The 17,608-nt window shown below is 40.0% G+C and overlaps 1 protein-coding gene across 1 annotated transcript in view; it reads left to right on the top strand.

Annotated features, from left to right (window-relative positions):
- LOC117142255 (ETS-like protein pointed) overlaps positions 1–17,608 on the top strand; it is a 54,695-nt gene that overhangs the window by 2,588 nt on the left and 34,499 nt on the right. The window contains exons 2-3 of the mRNA XM_033306114.1: positions 3,038–3,383; positions 5,612–5,702. Coding sequence (XP_033162005.1) covers positions 3,051–3,383; positions 5,612–5,702 — 424 coding nt within the window. The 5' untranslated portion in view covers positions 3,038–3,050. The remainder of the gene's footprint in view (positions 1–3,037; positions 3,384–5,611; positions 5,703–17,608) is intronic.

Here is a 17,608-nt window from a genome sequence, read left to right as displayed (position 1 = left end):
CTCCAGACCTCAAAAACTCGGACTCCCAGGCATCTTCTACTCCTTTGGTCCACTTACTATGGGCCAACCCAAAAAATTTTGCTCTTTTCCAGGGAAAACATATGCTCCGATTTTCGTTTCAATTCGATTTGTGTGGTTTTTTGTTGTCGCCCTCGCTCTCCCTCATATGTATGTGTATATATATAATATTTAATTTTATTTTTTCTTTTTTTTTTTTTTTGTTCGGTTATCTACGTGTCGGGGCGATAAGGTTTTTTGTTCAGATAGTTTTAGCGATTGCGACTCGTTTTTGGCACCCTGCCGAATGATTTTTGGTGCTCGCAATGCTGCGATTCGAAAACGGTTTTTGAAAGATGTGCCACTTTCAAACTTACTCGCTTGTTTCAATTTTATTTAGAGTTCGATTTCGCTCTGCACTTATCTGCATTTAAGGAATTTATTTTGATTTGAACGATTTGTTGTTTTCTTTTTTTTTTTTTTAAGAAATATTTTGGGAGTTGATAAGGACAATTGTCAAGCTACTTTTAATTGATTGACTAAATAAACCCAAATTAATCTCTGCCACTTGCAGGCCCAAAATGTGATTCCCCCTGGCTTGTTTACTTACTTAATCTACGTAGTATGTGCTTTTACGATTACTGCAATTGCTGCGACGATAGCTTATTTTCTTTGTCTTCGGAAAATAAACTAATTTCATTCACAATTATGTTAGCTAACTTTTTATAGCCAACATTTTGAGTGACTCTCGGAACGGAAATATTCGCATTTGCCTTTTGCCAAAGCCAGAAATCAATTGGACTTGCCAAAAGTTGCCAATTATCTTGGCCACTTTTATGCGTCAATGAATTATTTTCGTGTGAAAAGTGCACTCAGTACTGCTGGCATATACAAAATCATATGCAGTCGCGATCTATATATATATGCATATATATAGCTGAAAATGCATATAGATTGTGTGCAGATTTAGTAATGCTGCTGTGGTTTCTGTTATTGCTGCTCTACATTGAATTGATTGCACTTGGGGCGGCCAGAAAAACTAGGAGGCGCGAAATAAATCAACTTTTTGTGGACTGCATTCGCTGATTTTTATTATCCATTTAAATGTTGATTAACTTAAATTCGTTTTTAGTGCACTCACTTTACAAACATTCATATACATATATATTTATACATATATCTGGTTCTTGTGAACGTGAATACATAACTGCCCCAGCTGGGCGTTTCAGTTGATCGGCAACGACCACGGACGAAAATCAGCAAATCAAATCGAAATTGATTTCGCAACAGCCCGAGCTGAAATTTATGCAACGGTTTTTCATGACGATATTGGCCTAGGCAAAGGGGTATTCCTTTATGCAAATCAAAATCATTTTATTATTCATTTCATTACTCAAAGAAATCAAATCAAATGCGATATAACCGCCATTATCATTCGAAAAATCCCCTAAGAGCTTTTGTTAAATATATATTCGTTCTTCCCCCTTTTCCATTCGTTATTTTTGGTTCAGTTAGATCAGCGTGAATTGCTTCGATCCATACCCACTTGTAGATACATGCATATATTTATCTATGTACATATATAGCGCCGATTTACATATGTATGTGTACGTACACGGCTGATAAGACGGGTAGATAACTGTTGGCCACACATTCACCGAGTGCCAAAGAACGCACGAGAGGGAGACGGACTTGGTTGGAATCGTCACCGATGCGACGACAGCGTCTACAGTATCTACACATTTGCATAACGTATCTAATTAGGCAGCCAGTGCTCAAAGATACTCCTCAGATGTAGCTCGAGATACATATACAGTATGTATATATATGGTGTATCTGGTGACTTGGGGGCGTTTACCGTAGCCAAGAATAGCATGTGCGTATCAAGAAGCTAATCAATCTTGTGCTATAAAAGTCGTAGTATTATACTATATTAAATTATCTTATTAGCTATATATACATATATATATATATATATTAACATTATGATAATTAGGCCATGAATTTCAAGTTTCATGTTGAGTTTATTTCATGCCATTGGATAATCGCCCTTTGGATTAAACATTTTGTCTTCATTTACCACTAAACAGCTTTTATTTTTAAAAGTGCATTTAATGTACATAAATATGATATATTTAATGCGTAATTTCTGGACATTATCGCAAGTCTGCGTTATTTATAGTGGCTTCTGGCTGGGCAATTGTGGAAAGCCCTCATGAGAAGAGACGTTTCAGATTTCTGGAACTGCTCTTCCGGTGATAACATTTTCTAAGATTTATTGTTATTCGCTTTAGATTTGAATGTGGTTTGTATTCAAGTAATTTCTTGTAATACAACGCACAATTTAAGAAACTATGGAATATAGTTTAAGCTATAAAGACATGGGCACATGGGAAACCAATGTCACTAATTGGGAAACATTCAGGGGAAGAACCGCATGCAATCCGTGTGATCTTCCTGCCCAATCTCTTTGTGGCGACACTTCAAAGTAACTTTTCGTGTTTTCTTTGAAACTAGCATCGCATCCATAGCTCCGTGATCATCAACCGCTGCTTGGCCAGGGCAAATATTTGAGAACTCCAAAGAGAACGAAACGCAACGAAACCCATTAGAAAATTGAAACCCTTTGAGTTGGCTTTGGGACCTGGTACATCCTATACCATCCGCCCCATATGATGGATGCTGTGTAAACAAAATAAAAGCGTGCTCATATGCAAACTGTGCCCCGTCGGCTCCTTTTGTTGTGGTCCCTCTCGAAGGTGGCGGACTCATTTGATGTTGCCCCGTTTGTTGGTTGGCTGGTCGGTTGGGTTGTTAAGAAAAAGTGTCATAATTTCTAGAGTCAATAGAGCTGGATTGAGCCAAGAATGAGGTGCGAACGCCAGAGTGGGAGGTGCCAACGAGGTCTAATAATGCCAATAATTGAGCGATAATTAAAACACCTCACGCCCAGACGCAGCAATAATTGCAGCGATTTGTTTATTGTGCCAGCCAGCTAATTGTTTGCTTTATTAATTCGATTGTATCTTCTCTTTTGCAGATGCCTGCGCAATATGGAACTGGCGATTTGTAAAACAGATCTGTCTGCCACGAAATTTATGCTGCCGCCCGCTTTGCCCTCCTCAGCGGCCATTGGTTCCTCGTCGGCGATCGCCTCCACGGCCTCCCATTTCCTGGACAAGGCGGCCCACGAGCTCTTCCATCTGAACGCCATCAACGGACACCTGTTCAAGTCGCCGGCCAGCAGCCATCTCAATTCGATCGGCAGTCCGTCGATACTTAGCCAACTGAACGGCATTGGCAACAGCGGCAACCATTCGGGCCAAGTTAGCACCATGAGGCTCAAGAAGAACCGCAAAGTCACCTTTCTGTCCAGCCTAGTTGAGGTGAGTCAAGGAATTTACCAATCGTATTAAATTACTTTGTTAACTAAGCAAAAAGTAGGAGTAAAGCTATTGCTTGCTTTAATTATAATTATATTTAAAATACTTAAACTAGGTCATCTTAATGATCACTAGAAGCCGCTTAACTGAGTTTAGGCATAAGCTAGACACTTGGCTCATTCAAAACTAGGTAGCAATGACTGCACGTCGTTGATCGATGGCTGCATAAATCTATAATTTCTATATATAACTACGAATAAGTGAATTTGCTGATCAAGTGATCGATAGGCTGTCCATCGTTTTCTATGCCACTTTGACAGGCACTGCAGTGGCGGAGCTCCAATGACAGAGTGATCCCCATTGCGAATGCAGAACACGTAGATCGCATTCTAAATTTGGTAGACCAAACAAAACGCAATTATTATGTATTATGCTTTGTTGCTGGGCTTTAATTTGCAACACCCTGCTTTTCGGCGGAGACTTTGCAATTAAGTATATTTTATGGAATAATCTTTCGCTGATCACTGATGATCATACGGTGTATAACCAAAGTGAGGGTGTGCCAAATTCGTGTGCATTCCATTGGTATCTTTTGTGTTGGCCATCTTTTGTTTATTCGCCATATAAGCCATAAGCGTGCCACTTGGCTCATGACGCATCTGCATAGACAAAAGGCCTGATCAAAATTTGGATTTGCTGGGTAACGCCTTAAAATATAGGGACCTCAATGCGAAGACGACCAAAGAAAGTGAAACAGGCAACAATGGGATCCAGGATCGTAGGGCTTCCCTTTATAACAGCCAGCTTGTTCTTAAAAAAAAAGAATATCCTTTGTGATAGATACCCTTCAAATTCATGGCATACGAGTATTAAACTGGATTTTAATAGATAAGTTTTAAGTATTTTAAGTTGTATGCTTCTTAAGTAGTATCAGTTAAACCAACTTTGGTATAGTTAGGTGTTAACCCGTCTTAATAGAGCTGCCTCCTCAAATTCCAAGAGTATCCACATCTTCGGCTATGCAAACCAGACATTCCTTTATTTTCCCACTCCCTTGGATTCTTTGTGTCCCCAAGAAATTGACGACCGAGTGAAGGCATTTGACACATCGCCTGCGGTAAGCATATCCGTTGGCCCGACGAGCCGTTGACCACTTTCATCCGGTCTTTCGGGGCCAACAGCCTGACCCCAGCTGATCCCTGCCAGATCCCCCCCAAAAAAAAGGACATGCGCATGCGCAGTCGCTTGGAAAATGCAGCCAGGTAATCCGATCCGCAGTGTCTGGCCTTTAGAAGGAGCCAAGTTTTGGGTTTCCATCCAGTCCAGTCTGACCAGTAACTGAAGCCTTGTGGATCGCAGAGCTCCAAAAAATTGGATTCCAATTGAGTATGTGAATTCAGCTGGAATTCGCTCAGCAATTGATTACGATATTTACGGAGCATTTCGTTTGACTACTGTGACCTCCATTATCATTAATGGCGTTCCCGCAGACGAAGTAGTCCCCTCGTTTGAGCAAGTCAAACGTACAATTCAATTTATTAGAACGCGTTCAACACGATCCGATGGACCCATGGGACAACATTGGGGCAGTCCGCCGCCAGCCAGCCACTGTCAATTGCCGCAGCAATCTATGCCACGACTCTGCGCTATTGTATCTCTGATTATAATGCACACACACACACATGCATTTTGTAATTGTAATTGGGTAAAAGTGGCTTGTTTATAAATATGTACAACACACAATCATGGATGCCTCTTGTGTTGACTGTTGCTCATTGTGCTGCAAATGGGGGTGGTGATAATGGGGGTAGCAGGTGGAGCACACCTCTTGGGGAATGATTTAAAAAAAAACATGCAAGTGGCAGCGGGGGAATTGCTGTTTTGGCCAGGAAAAACAAACAAAGCTGATGAATTGAGCGTGCCTAATTTATTGCCTTCTAATTAAGAACCAATGTCAATCAAAGCAGCAGATCCTTACTGCATTCAAATTAGCTCAGAAATTGGAATAGAATCTTTGAACCAAATAGCATCGAAAAGTAATGCAAATGGAATGCCAACAGTTGACCTCTAACCTCTAATATGACACAATAATGTTCTACTTGTAAATTTAAGTAATATAGTAACATATGATGACTTAACTATCTTTAAACAAATTAGTCAGTAAATGAATCAGCCTTGAAATATTAGTTGAAACCCTAAACTAATACGAAATTATTTCATGTTGCTTGCAGTCGAAGAATATTTTCATCAAGGAGGAGCCGATCCATGGATGCAAGGATCTGTGCAGCTTGTCGGATATTTCAGATCATGAGGCCTCATTAGGTGAGTAAAAATGCATCATAACTGGATTCCCATATATTTTATCATATTATATTTACTTTGGCCAAGTGCTAACCCATTTCCTATATCGGTTTCGTATGGCCTCTGTGAATCGTTTTTCTTGCTCCTTCACTTCATATTTTGTTTGTTGAATGGCATTTCGAGGTCTGGCGAGCTTTTGATAACAGATTTCCAAGAAATGGAAATAATTGAAGAGCAAAATGTTGTTGATGAGCAAATGTTCAACAATTATATAGTTGCGAAGCGTTATGGTCCTATCTTGACTCACATACGTGCTGTTTGTATATCTTATGTTATATTAGTCAGTTAGATTAGCTTTGTTTATATGTGAAGGCAGATATTCAACAGAAACGCAATTATTGGGAATTCTGACTGGGGTCTTCATAGCTTATTAAATTCAATAATTATTAAGGTTTATTTACTTTAAACTTAGTCTTCGCAAGAAGGTGAACAATTACATTAGAAGCTTATTAAATTGTTTATAGAAGGAAAACAGAAGGATATGTGGCAGTCGTCGCAACCTATCAATATATGTTCAGTTGCTTTTGCGACTTTATTATTAATTTTTTTTTGCCTTTTGAACCGAGCGATAAAATGGCGAAAACACACTGAGCGTCGAACGAAAGAGCGGGCCAAATAATTTGGCGATAAGATAAGCGCACAAAAGCGTGTGTTACTGGTAAAAAAAGCTCGAAAAGAAAAAGAAATAATGCCAAAGGAAGATATGCGATTATTATAATGTAGTCGATGAAACAAACATAATACCCAAGCATTCGCATAGTTGGTTTAATATTTCAGTGAAAAGTCACGTCGTTTGTTTCCGGTGGGCCCAGCCCCCTGTTCCTGAACTCCCACTCCCCGATCCCCGATCCCTGATCCCCACTCCCTGATCCCCACTCTCTGATCTCCACCCAAATCCCCCCGGCGAAGTGCCAAGTTAACTTGCGGACACATATTCATTCAGACAGTCACTCCCTCACTTTTTCATTCACCCATTCATTCACTCAATTTGCTCCTTTAAATGCTCCAACAAATGGAAAACGAAGCGAGATCTCTGCGCGCGGAATACATTTGCATTTGAAATACTCTCAAAATAAATATATCTCAAAATATGTGCAGCGCTACCTTTTTCCTTCCCCGCTGCTGCTGCTGCTGCCGCTGTCAATCAGGCAATATGTCAGTCATTCACTCACTCACTCACTATGCCAACTCTTCGTATACGTAATGTGACAAAATATCATTGTCGTTGTTGTTGCTTCCCCCATGGCATGTGTCTAGTATACTTTATCTATTATTTCACACACAGTCTTCGGGGCAGAAAGAGATTTCATGTATCGGACAACGTTTTATGGTAATTTGTTATGCATCTTTTGCCCCGTTGTTTGCGAAGCGAGAACAATGTACAGAATATGTGTTAATAATGGGAATTTCTCGGTTTTATTTTTTCCGATAGTACTTAGCTTTTGGGGTATGACGATAATGTCAGTTGGAGCCCGATGACGAAACTTAAGCCCAAGTTAAATATCTCTGGGGAGTACGGCATTTATTGGATTTTTAATTTATATTAAAAGCTCTTATTTTTGTGAATTTTCAAAGATTAGAGACCATTTTCAAACAGTGTTCTATAATACTTTAATTTTGAATTTGATTTTGCAGCACCGTTGAGCCATATTAATCTTTTAAAAATATCTCAATGCACTGCCATCTGTCCAAATCGGTGGGATTGAAACGATTTGAAAGGCGTTCAATGTTTATAAAAACAAATAATACAAATCCTCTTGGTGTTTCTTTTTTGCCGTGGCCCAAAAATCGAGGCAGTTACCGAAAGAAAAGGAACCCGAAAACGTAAAAAGTATTTATGTATTTAAGTCTTATCGCTGCGTAGAGATCAACAAAGCGCAAACAATTTCAATGTCAACGCAAACCCAAGACTAAAGTCAGTGCCCAACTAAATATACAAATGTGTAGTGTACGAAGGGTGGACCTCAGTTCGCTGTGAGAATGGGGATTGTAAATGTGTAAGATGGTCTTTTAGATTATCACTCATACGCAGTGGTGCCGTGGCTAAGCTGATGCTATTCATTTAAATTATAAATACATTTAAATAAAGTATTGCATTAGCATACTGAATTGAATAAGCAGCTTGACTGAGTGGGAAAACTTTTTGAAAAAGCATTGCTCATACGCAGTGTGGTACTACTTGGCTGAACATCCGTAATATATTGGGTAATTAATTTGACAGTTAAGTTTAAGTTTCTGGAAAGGTCCACCCCATTGCGCCTATATAGTGGCACATACAACCCTACATCACTGTAAATGTATTTAGGCACATGTACAAATGTACATATGTATGTGGGACCCAGGCGAGTCCCTTAGCGAAAACAACTGGCAGCCTGAACTTTTCGCTCGTCGCTAGAAGATCGCGGCCATAAAATGGCAACAGAAACAAAAAATAAATATAAAATCACAAAAACTAAAACAGAAACAGAAAGGCGGAAAAAAATCGGGGGAAAAAAACATGCAAAAACGGCGACAACTGCGCAGATGCTGAATGGAAAATGGGGATGGCACATAAAAAAAGGGGGAACATCGCGGGCCAGAAGAAGCAGAAAAAGATCGAGAGCCAGGCACGTAAATTTAGTTTACATTATGCGGACGAAAGATACCATACACTTAGCATAAGGATCGCCCTAAAATCGAAATGTACTCAAAATGCATAAAACCGTGGGAAATTTTTTATTAAAAATATTATAACGTAATCATATTGTACGTTTAGCACCATTTCAGATTCCTGCAATTGGAATGACTAAATAGGTTCAAAAACGATTTTTTTCTTAGCAGAAATGTTAGAGAATATAAAAAGATTTCAATTTTCGCAAGTGTATGCAAAAGGCTGCCCTTATTTTAATTATACGCGCACACAGATACAAAAGTACACTCACGCACGCACACTCACACGCCGTAATCATCTCTCATTAATCATAAACTTTGAAAATAACAAGAAACAAAACGAAACGAAACGAACCAAACGAAACAATAAATAAAGCAAATTATATTTTCGCTTATTAAATATGTGCGCTATGATTTGTATAAAAAGTATAAAAAATATACAAATGCTCTCCACAAGGAGAGTGGGAGAGCGAGAGATCGGGAGAGCCTGACGTCGACGCTGGCAGCGACGTCGACTGCGCGAGCCCCACAACTTTCATTCATTTTGCTGCTCATTTCATTCATCCCCGCGCTGTCGACGTCGCTGCCGGCGCCGCTGCTCCCCAGCGCTCTCCCGCTCTCTTTTTGGGGGCTCTCGCTCTCCAAGAAACACGTTCGTTTTCATTCATACTCGCCAGGCAGCAAAAAACAACAAAACTAGTTGGTTCTCGAATAATAAAAAGAAGAAAAAAAAAACAAAACGCAAAGACAACCAAAAAAGAATTAAAATGCAGTTGATGAATGGGGGAATGGAAATGGAATTGGGAATGGGAGTGGGGATAAGAGCCAGCGACGAGTGGATCTTGTTGCCGCTGTCTCCCTTTCTTCCACGGCCATTTGTTGTTGTTGTGGTTGCTTCCTCTGTCATTGGGGCTTGATGTTTGTTTCCTTCCTTTTTTGCGTGTGCCTGCATTGCCCCGTCGTCGTCCCCCCTCCCCTCCTCCATTGCTCCTCTTCCTTCTTCCTCTTCTTCTAGGCTTGTTCCTGCAAACCGGCTTCTTCCTCTTCTTCTTGTTCTCCAGCTTTGTCTTTGGGGCTCCTCTTTTATCGCTGCTCCAGCTTCTCTTCTTCTTCTGCTGTCGCTGCCCGTGGGCGCGTCGACTTTGGCTCGAAATCCAACTGCAGTCGTCGTTGCCTTTTTATACCCTGCAGTGTAGTGTAGGGTATTATGGTTCAGTTGGGTTTTTGCGATCAAGTATTAGTCGCTGAGATTCTTAAAATCTTGAAATCTAACCTTAACGTAGGCTTTAACTATACTTTAAAGAATGTTTAAACCAAATGCATATTAAACAAAAGGCCTTTGTTTTTATACTTCCAAAAATCGAATTGCCTAATTTTGTTTAATTTTTTAACACCAACAAGGGTATCTAAACTTCAACTACAAAATGTTCTTCGCCATCCCAGTTTTGTTTTCATTGTTTTTGTGTATTTGCTTTGATTTTTAGCTGTTTGCTCTTGGACCAACTTCTTATTTATTCATAATTTGAACTCCCCTCCCTTCCCCCATTCCAGGCACCACCCCCTTCCAGACCCCAACCCTCCACTCCGCTCCCCTTCCCTTCGCCATCACTCCACGCACAATTTGTGGGCAGCTGCTGCATGTGGAAAAATGGAAAACTGGAAAACGAGTTGCCAACACACACTTGCTGCTCGTGTTTCTGATTTTAAGTTTTTGTTTTAATTTCAGTTTTTTGTTACCTTTCAAATTTCTTGTTCACAGATCTTTTTTTTCCGTCTTCTGTGGTTGTCGTTGGTGTTTTTTTTTTTGGGTTTCGGTTATTTTTTTTTTTTGGTTCGTGGAACTGCTGCGTTAACAACTTATGTTGTTGGTGTTGCGGTTGTGCTGCTTCTACAATTTTTCATTCATTCATATTCAGAGGTACATATATGTACGTACATATGTGTGTGTGTGTGAGTGTGTGGATTTGTGCGTTTGTAGTGGGATATATCGCCTGTTTTATATTTCATATGCACGCCACTTTGTACTCACTTACTATTTGTGATTTTCGTTTTGTTTGCTTATTTTACTTGCCTTTTTATTAATACTTTTTTTTTGTTTTGTATTTTCCTCTGTCTTGCCTTTTGTCGGGTTTTCGCCTGATTCTGCTTTATTCATTCATAAATTTTGATAGCCCGACGTTGATTTTTGTTGTTGTTTCGCCTGGAATTAATCGCGCGAGAACTTTTTTGATTCATTTGAATTGAGGCCTTTATGACGGTATAATTCCATATTTTTTTTTAAATTTTATGCAGCTAATGCTTGGATAATTAGTATTCGAGCTTATTGCTGATTTATGAATGCAAAATGATGAATAAAGTTGCGCTCAGTGTTAAAATTATGCCATTTATTAGTAAGGTAATACGAAACAATTACAATTTTTACAATTCAAGTTGTAAATTAAGCATATTATACATAGTACATATACGTGTGCCTAATTTTTCTCTGTGTTGGTTTTCAAATATGTAAATAGCTTACAAAAGACATAGAGACTTTATCTAATCACGTTCCCTCAACGTTTCTATTTCCATACCCATTCATTCACGGCGAAAACAATGTTATCAAAACAAAAGCGCGTTCCTCTCTTTCTATTACACACATATGTATGTACATAAATGTACCCATTTTTTTCTGGCTGTGTAGAACGGATGTGTCTAAATTGAGTGCATCCCATGGACAAATTAGCAGCATTTATTGTAATAGTTGTAGTTGTTGCTTTTTGGGATTTTCCGAGCCGCATAAAAGCCCAGTCCATGGCTAATCAGCACGCTCCGAAATGTTGCAATGTGAAAGGGCGAGCATAAAAAAAGAAGCAGCAGCAGAAGCGTTAATAAAGCCATAAACAACTGACCCAGCACAATAATCAGGGTGACAAAACTTATCAGGCAACCCTCTCACGCGTGCGACCTTCAGCTATTTGAACTTTACCAAACGCGAAACTCACTTTCCGTCGCTCCAAACCAACTTGGAGTTTATGAAATAACCAATGAGGTGGACGAAGAACAAATATTTGTGGCTGGCTGATAAGAAGTGCTCGTTATCGGTGAAGGTGGGTGTTTTTGGGCAGCAAAGGGCAAAGGAGGGATAGGGGGGAAGCAGACACTCTAATATTATAATGCACTTAGCCTACACCTTGAAGTATCGGGAACTAAAAAGACACAAGAAGCACTTCTCAATTGTTGGTTAGCAAGTTAACAAGATGATAGGGGAATGTAAACTTACACAAATTGGTTGCATTAAATTAACTTTACAAAAGAACTAAGGTAAGGGTATTTGCCTAACTTACATATTGAATAACACGTTTCATTAGAAAATAGCAGCACAGTAAAATAAATTCTTTTGTTATCAGCTTTATTTTCAATAATTTCTATTTTGGGATTTGCTTGTGCCGTAAAACTATTGGAATAACCGGAATATCAGTTCCTTATCAAATAAACAATATGCAGTATACATATGAACATTTAAATTAATGGTTTTAAAATATAATAAACATGGCGGATTTGGACCTAAATTAATAACTTTTGTTGGTTTTATTTTAAAACTGTCATATTTTAATTAGGTTATCAACAAGTATTAGTATTCTTCTCTTTGTTATATACATGATTTCTACATGACTTAGTGGCGTCACCTATCGGACAGTAGCAAGCAAAGAGTGTAATAAAATATTGCCTACTTTTAAGCGCCAATTGGAAACGGAATATCCAAAAACAATTGCATACCATGCGGAGAATTTAATTAGATAAATATAAAATAAATGTATTTTTTAATGCTTATATATAATATATATATTATTTTTTTTCGAGTAACTTAAAAAAATCCGTTTTAGGACCCAGCTTAAAATGCCTAATATATCAGCCATAATAATAAGAAACGAAATAACAATGACAGACTAAATGTAGCCTTGAATCTAAAATACGAATTTTATTTAATAACCGGCTACAACAAAAAATCTGCGCAATTTTAAGCATTGCCTTTAAAGTCTATCGGATTAAATAGAAACTTCAGCGCGTGCCGCAAACTAATTATTTGTATAATTTAGCCAAATGAATAAAAAGCGAATTTTTGAAATCCACTTATGCCCATTTTGGTCGCAACTCAATTAATCATAAATGCCAAATATGGAGCAAAAATACATATATCAGTGGAGAAAAGGAAACCGAAATCCCATTAGGAAATGCTGCAAGACGCGACTAACAAATATGAATCAATTAATGCAACAAAAGGCAACCTGTCCACGCACAACTACCAACTAACTCACACGGATGCACTTGCATCCAGATTAGATGTGTGGATGTTGGGGCAACAAATTGCGGCAATGGAAACCCGTTCTTGGGACAGCTTCAATTGCATTTTATGATTTACCAACCAGCCAACCGAACGAACGAACGAACAGCCGTACTGGAGCTCAATTGATAATGCAATCGATGAAAAATTGAATCATACAGGATCTCGATCCATATAAATATCTTTTTGGCAGCAGCAGCAGAGGAGGAGGAGGTGGCGCGGATGAGGGGGCGCTGTCGATTGGGAACACCTGCCTTGTCATAATGATTGTGTCTGCACAATTTTCCAGTTGCCTGCCCCCGGCCCGCGTTGCACAATTTTCCAGCAGGAGAAGTGCGTTTTGGTTCTATCGATCGAAGCCCGATGATCATCAATTCAAGCGTGTCCACCTGGGCTCTCTGGCTATCCATATCGCCCGCTCACTTTTTATAGTCATTCTCTTGGCCAATTTAACGCTGCTGCTACCCCTTTGGCCAATTGATAATTTAACGCTTCAATTGGCCGAAAAAGAAGCGAGCTGCCTAAAACAAAGAGCCATACACATACATATGTGAATTGGCCCATTGCCCTTTGGTATGTCGTACTTCCTATTTTCTGCCATGTCATAATTTGTTCAGCGTTTTAAATTCAAGTTTACACTCTTCTGTCGGCTCACATAATGGGTTTTTTGTGTCTTAATGCCTTTTCTGCAATTGTCATTTGAATTAAAAGCCGTTTCGTTGCGCCACTCTTAGCCCGAATAATGGAACTTTTAACTAAGTCCATTGGCAGATCCTATCCTATTAACTGGGTTTTTTATGATAGAGCCATGAAGTGGCAAAGTTTATCAAGTGGAACAGTTTTTTATTGAAAGCCGATCTAAAGACAAAGTCGGAAGTGGAATTAGGCCTTTAATAGAGCAATTTTGGACTAGGCAGATCAATTGATTGTTCTATCAATTTATTTCCAAGTTAAATTTATGTAACTGCCAAAATTGTACAGCTTTATTTCGGCTATCATCCCATAACTTTCGAAGAAGTAGATTTTCTGATTTGTGCACTGGCCGCAGCTAATCAAAGTCTGTTCGAATGGAGAGGTCCATAAGTAACATCTATGTAGATCCCCAACTCTTTGGCTCCCCCCCAGATCAACTTTATATCTGAACAATGTCGGCACTGGCGCTTTTGTGTCTATTCCAACCGAAAATTCTCTAAACAAAAACAATCGATAAATTTCCATAGAAGATTGCTGCAAGTGGCCCGGTGGCTGGGATTTGGGTAGCGGGAATGAGCGGTTGCTTGTAGCGCCATTCGCACAGTGGGTTACCTTTGATGCCCGGCGCAATTTATCAACGGATTTTATTGAGTGTTTTCGTTGAACGCCTGCATTCGAAATCCTCGCCGCCTGATGCTGACCATAACACCCACAATCGATTCGAATCGCTTCGCACTGAATCGGATCTGAATCGGAATTTGTGCGAGAATCGGTGACTGGCACTACAATTTGTATATACAAGCGGGAATATATTTATATAAGTAGGTACAGTGCGGAATGGTGAAAGAAAGCTGCTCATTTGGTTAGGATTTTATCTATAATTTGGCTTATATTCAAGCATATTCATATGGAAAATTAACGTAAAAGGAAAGAGGAAAGTATCTTTAAGGTCTTTGAAATTCATATAGCTTCTTTTAGAATTCTGCCTCAATTATTTGGTATAATAGAACCATAGTCATGCCGCGCACTGTACTACTTGACTTTGTATATGGTGCGCCTTAAATCGGAAGTTAATTTATTCGAGGGTTAAGCATTTAGTTTTGTTTATTTGAAACCCGCAAGATTTGTGGCTCTCCACATAAATTTGTTTGTCAATGCAGCCACACCGCCTCCCCTCTCCACAAATATATGTACTTTTTTTCTTATATTTTAGCCTGTTGAAATACATTTAGTTATATATTTTAATTGCGCTAGGTTCGGTTGTTTAGGTAGCCACAGCATCGCTCTGAAGGAGTGTGAAAATTGTGCGGCTGCACTGCAACTGCTGCAACAACAATCAGCAAAAATGAAGGGGGAATATCAGCGGTCTGTACTTGGTCCGCTTATTTTAGCCATGGCTAATGCCAACAAACACTCGACTCGATCGCACGCAAGCTGCAACTGCGAGCAGGTGAAACTTTTGCCGATTCACAGTCGAACGGGGGTTGGTGGGGAGTCGGGCGTGTGAGGGGGTGGGGGGTAGGACTCCATTTGGGGGAGTGGGCAGGCGGCTGGTTGGTAGCAGTTTGAACAGCTGACCAAACCGCTTTTGCGGCGGCAGTAAAACACAAAACTGGTTGACTATAGTCACTATTGGGTCCTGCTTTCGGTTGGGGTCCATCCCCACTCGGAATTCCGACATTTCTCCCCACCTTATTCTCCAGTATCTCTCTATTAAAAATAGTCTAATGATCTATGCTATAAGCCTATAGTCGCTACACTAAAATCAAGCGAGGTTCTTAAATCTAGAAATGAATGGCCATAAAACAAGTGAAACGAATAGATCACAACCTATTCTAGTGTCTTTACATTACTAGTGTTTATTTAACTTTGATTCTTGGTATTAGTAGTTGCATTTTTGCTCACTGTACTTTATGCAAATGTCGGAGCAGCCAGGCAAGTCTAGGGTCCAGTTTGAGCATCCTCCCGATGATCTTTGTGGTCCTAGGGTTGGCAGGCCAGGTGCTAAAAGAAACCTAGGGCGAATAGGGGGTGCCAGGGGAAGCTGCAGATCGGGAAGTCAATCCAGTTGTATCGCCACGGCGTGGGCTTATTACCAGCAACAAATTGCATCTTCATTTCGAACGGCAATCGAAGGAAGAGAAGAGTTATCACCATGACCCCTGGCAGCAGATACTCGTATCTAACCAATTATGTTGCCAACAATTAAGTTAATGCCGTGTGGGCTTCATCGTGGCGCCACTCTTTTGGGCCATCTTATTTAAAAAACAATTAATATTTTGCCTCTTTTGGGTAATTTAATTCGGTTTTTATCATCTGCCACGCAGCGGGATGGCTAAAAGTGCCTTCCGTCACACGTTCCGGGTCCATTTTCGAAATTCGGTTATCAATTAATGGCCAAATATATTTGTTAAAATGAAACAACAAAATGCCGCAAACGTCGAGACAAAATGTTTTTACAGCCTCTGATACATTTAATTTCAATTCATTACGTTTTTTGGCATCTTAATTTATTCAAAGCCGTTACCAAATGGATACTTAAGGCCACCACACGATTGGGATAGTAGCGTCTTATGGGAGTTCTTTCTGATCGGGGTCTTGAGTTTGGGGTTTCACTCAGGTTTGATCGTTTCCCCCTGGAGTGTGTGAAAGCTATTAAAATTATAGCTGGGGAAATGGGTTTAGTTTAATAGCTCTTATTTGAAAAGAGTTATTTTATAGTTTGTTTTAAGTTCTATATCACTCTGGTTATCCCCATGCTCCATAATCTGGATTCAATTGAGCTGCAGTGCAATTTCAATGGACATTTTTCCCCCTTTTGCAATGCAGGCCAGCGTTCTTTACTTCGCTTTTATTATCATTCTGGTCGCGCTACGCGTAATGAATAATTATTTCTAATTGATGCTGATAAAAATGAATTTATGAATGTGTTTCAGTCGCCGTTGCGGTCACTCTTCTATCAATTTAATTGGTTCGACCAGTTTATCAAAGATGCGAATTTTCATACGTGGCCATGAGTAGTGGCTAATTTGGCCTTGCCAAACGGGCGAGCAATTGCCCGTGGTTATCTGGTTGGGCCAACTCTCGAATAATATACGATATTTGTGTACCGAGATGCGTCACTGAACTGAGCCAGTTGTTGTCCGATATAGAAGCAAAAACAAATTTCATTCATGATTCAAGATAGGACGTTGTAGCGAAGGCTTCGCATTTGCGAGTGAGTATCTCCGAGTGCGGGACTTGTGTATATGGACTATAATCTATCTGCATGGCATGGCATGGCATACAGGCCTAGGCAGGCACACAAACAAAAGATACTCGCTGGCACACACACACACGGAGCATATTTAATTTGAGGCAAACTAGCAATGATTAGGAACATCCGGTTTACTAACCGAAAAACCAACCGAACAACCGAGCAAACGAATCAGCGGAGCCAACGAATCCAAGCCGGGCTGTCCAGGCTGTTCCATTCCCCATTGAACAGTAGCTGCACTGCTAGAAAAAGTATGAACTTACATTGCAAAGGTAGCAATTAATAGGGTAAAAAGTCCATACAAGGATTTTTATCATATTAGTCAATTTAAAGATCCAATGAGGTGTATCTGTAATGAATACGATTTTTTAGTATAGACCTATATTTTCTCTCAGTGCTTTTGCGACAACAGCAACGACACTAGTCCCATTCAACTTGATTCGTTCTTACGAGCATATGTCTACGCCACCGTCATCATCAACAACAGAAGCAACCTGATGATCATCCGCAGCATCATCATCAACTTCAACTGCTGAGATGGTGAACGTGGAGCTGGAGCTGGAGATTCTGGATGGGGTGCCGCCGTTGGACACTGGAAGCGCCATCCGTCGAGGCCAAGCCTCTTCAGTCTCAGTTCTGGACATAAAGCAGATAATAATGTTGTTCTTGTTGTTCGGCTCTGGATGCTGTGAAATCTTCTGTTTGGAGTTTGAATTGTGTGTAATTTGTTTGCTGGCTACTGCTCGGCTACTGTATTTTCCAACGCATCCAGCGCTCGAACATCTCTACACGATCATTTCGAGATCGGGAGATGGGGCTGGCTATGGGGAACTCAAGAGCAGGAGGGGGCTCTGGAGTTGGGGGGCTCTTTGTTTGTTGTAAGCCGCGACAATCGACGGCCGCTTCAGCTCAGCTTAAGTCTTCTCTTCGGGGCTTCTCTTTGGGGAT

The sequence above is a fragment of the Drosophila mauritiana genome, chromosome 3R (genome assembly GCF_004382145.1).
Source record: "Drosophila mauritiana strain mau12 chromosome 3R, ASM438214v1, whole genome shotgun sequence".
Lineage (NCBI taxonomy): Eukaryota > Metazoa > Arthropoda > Insecta > Diptera > Drosophilidae > Drosophila > Drosophila mauritiana.
This window is presented reverse-complemented; position numbering and strand designations above follow the sequence as displayed.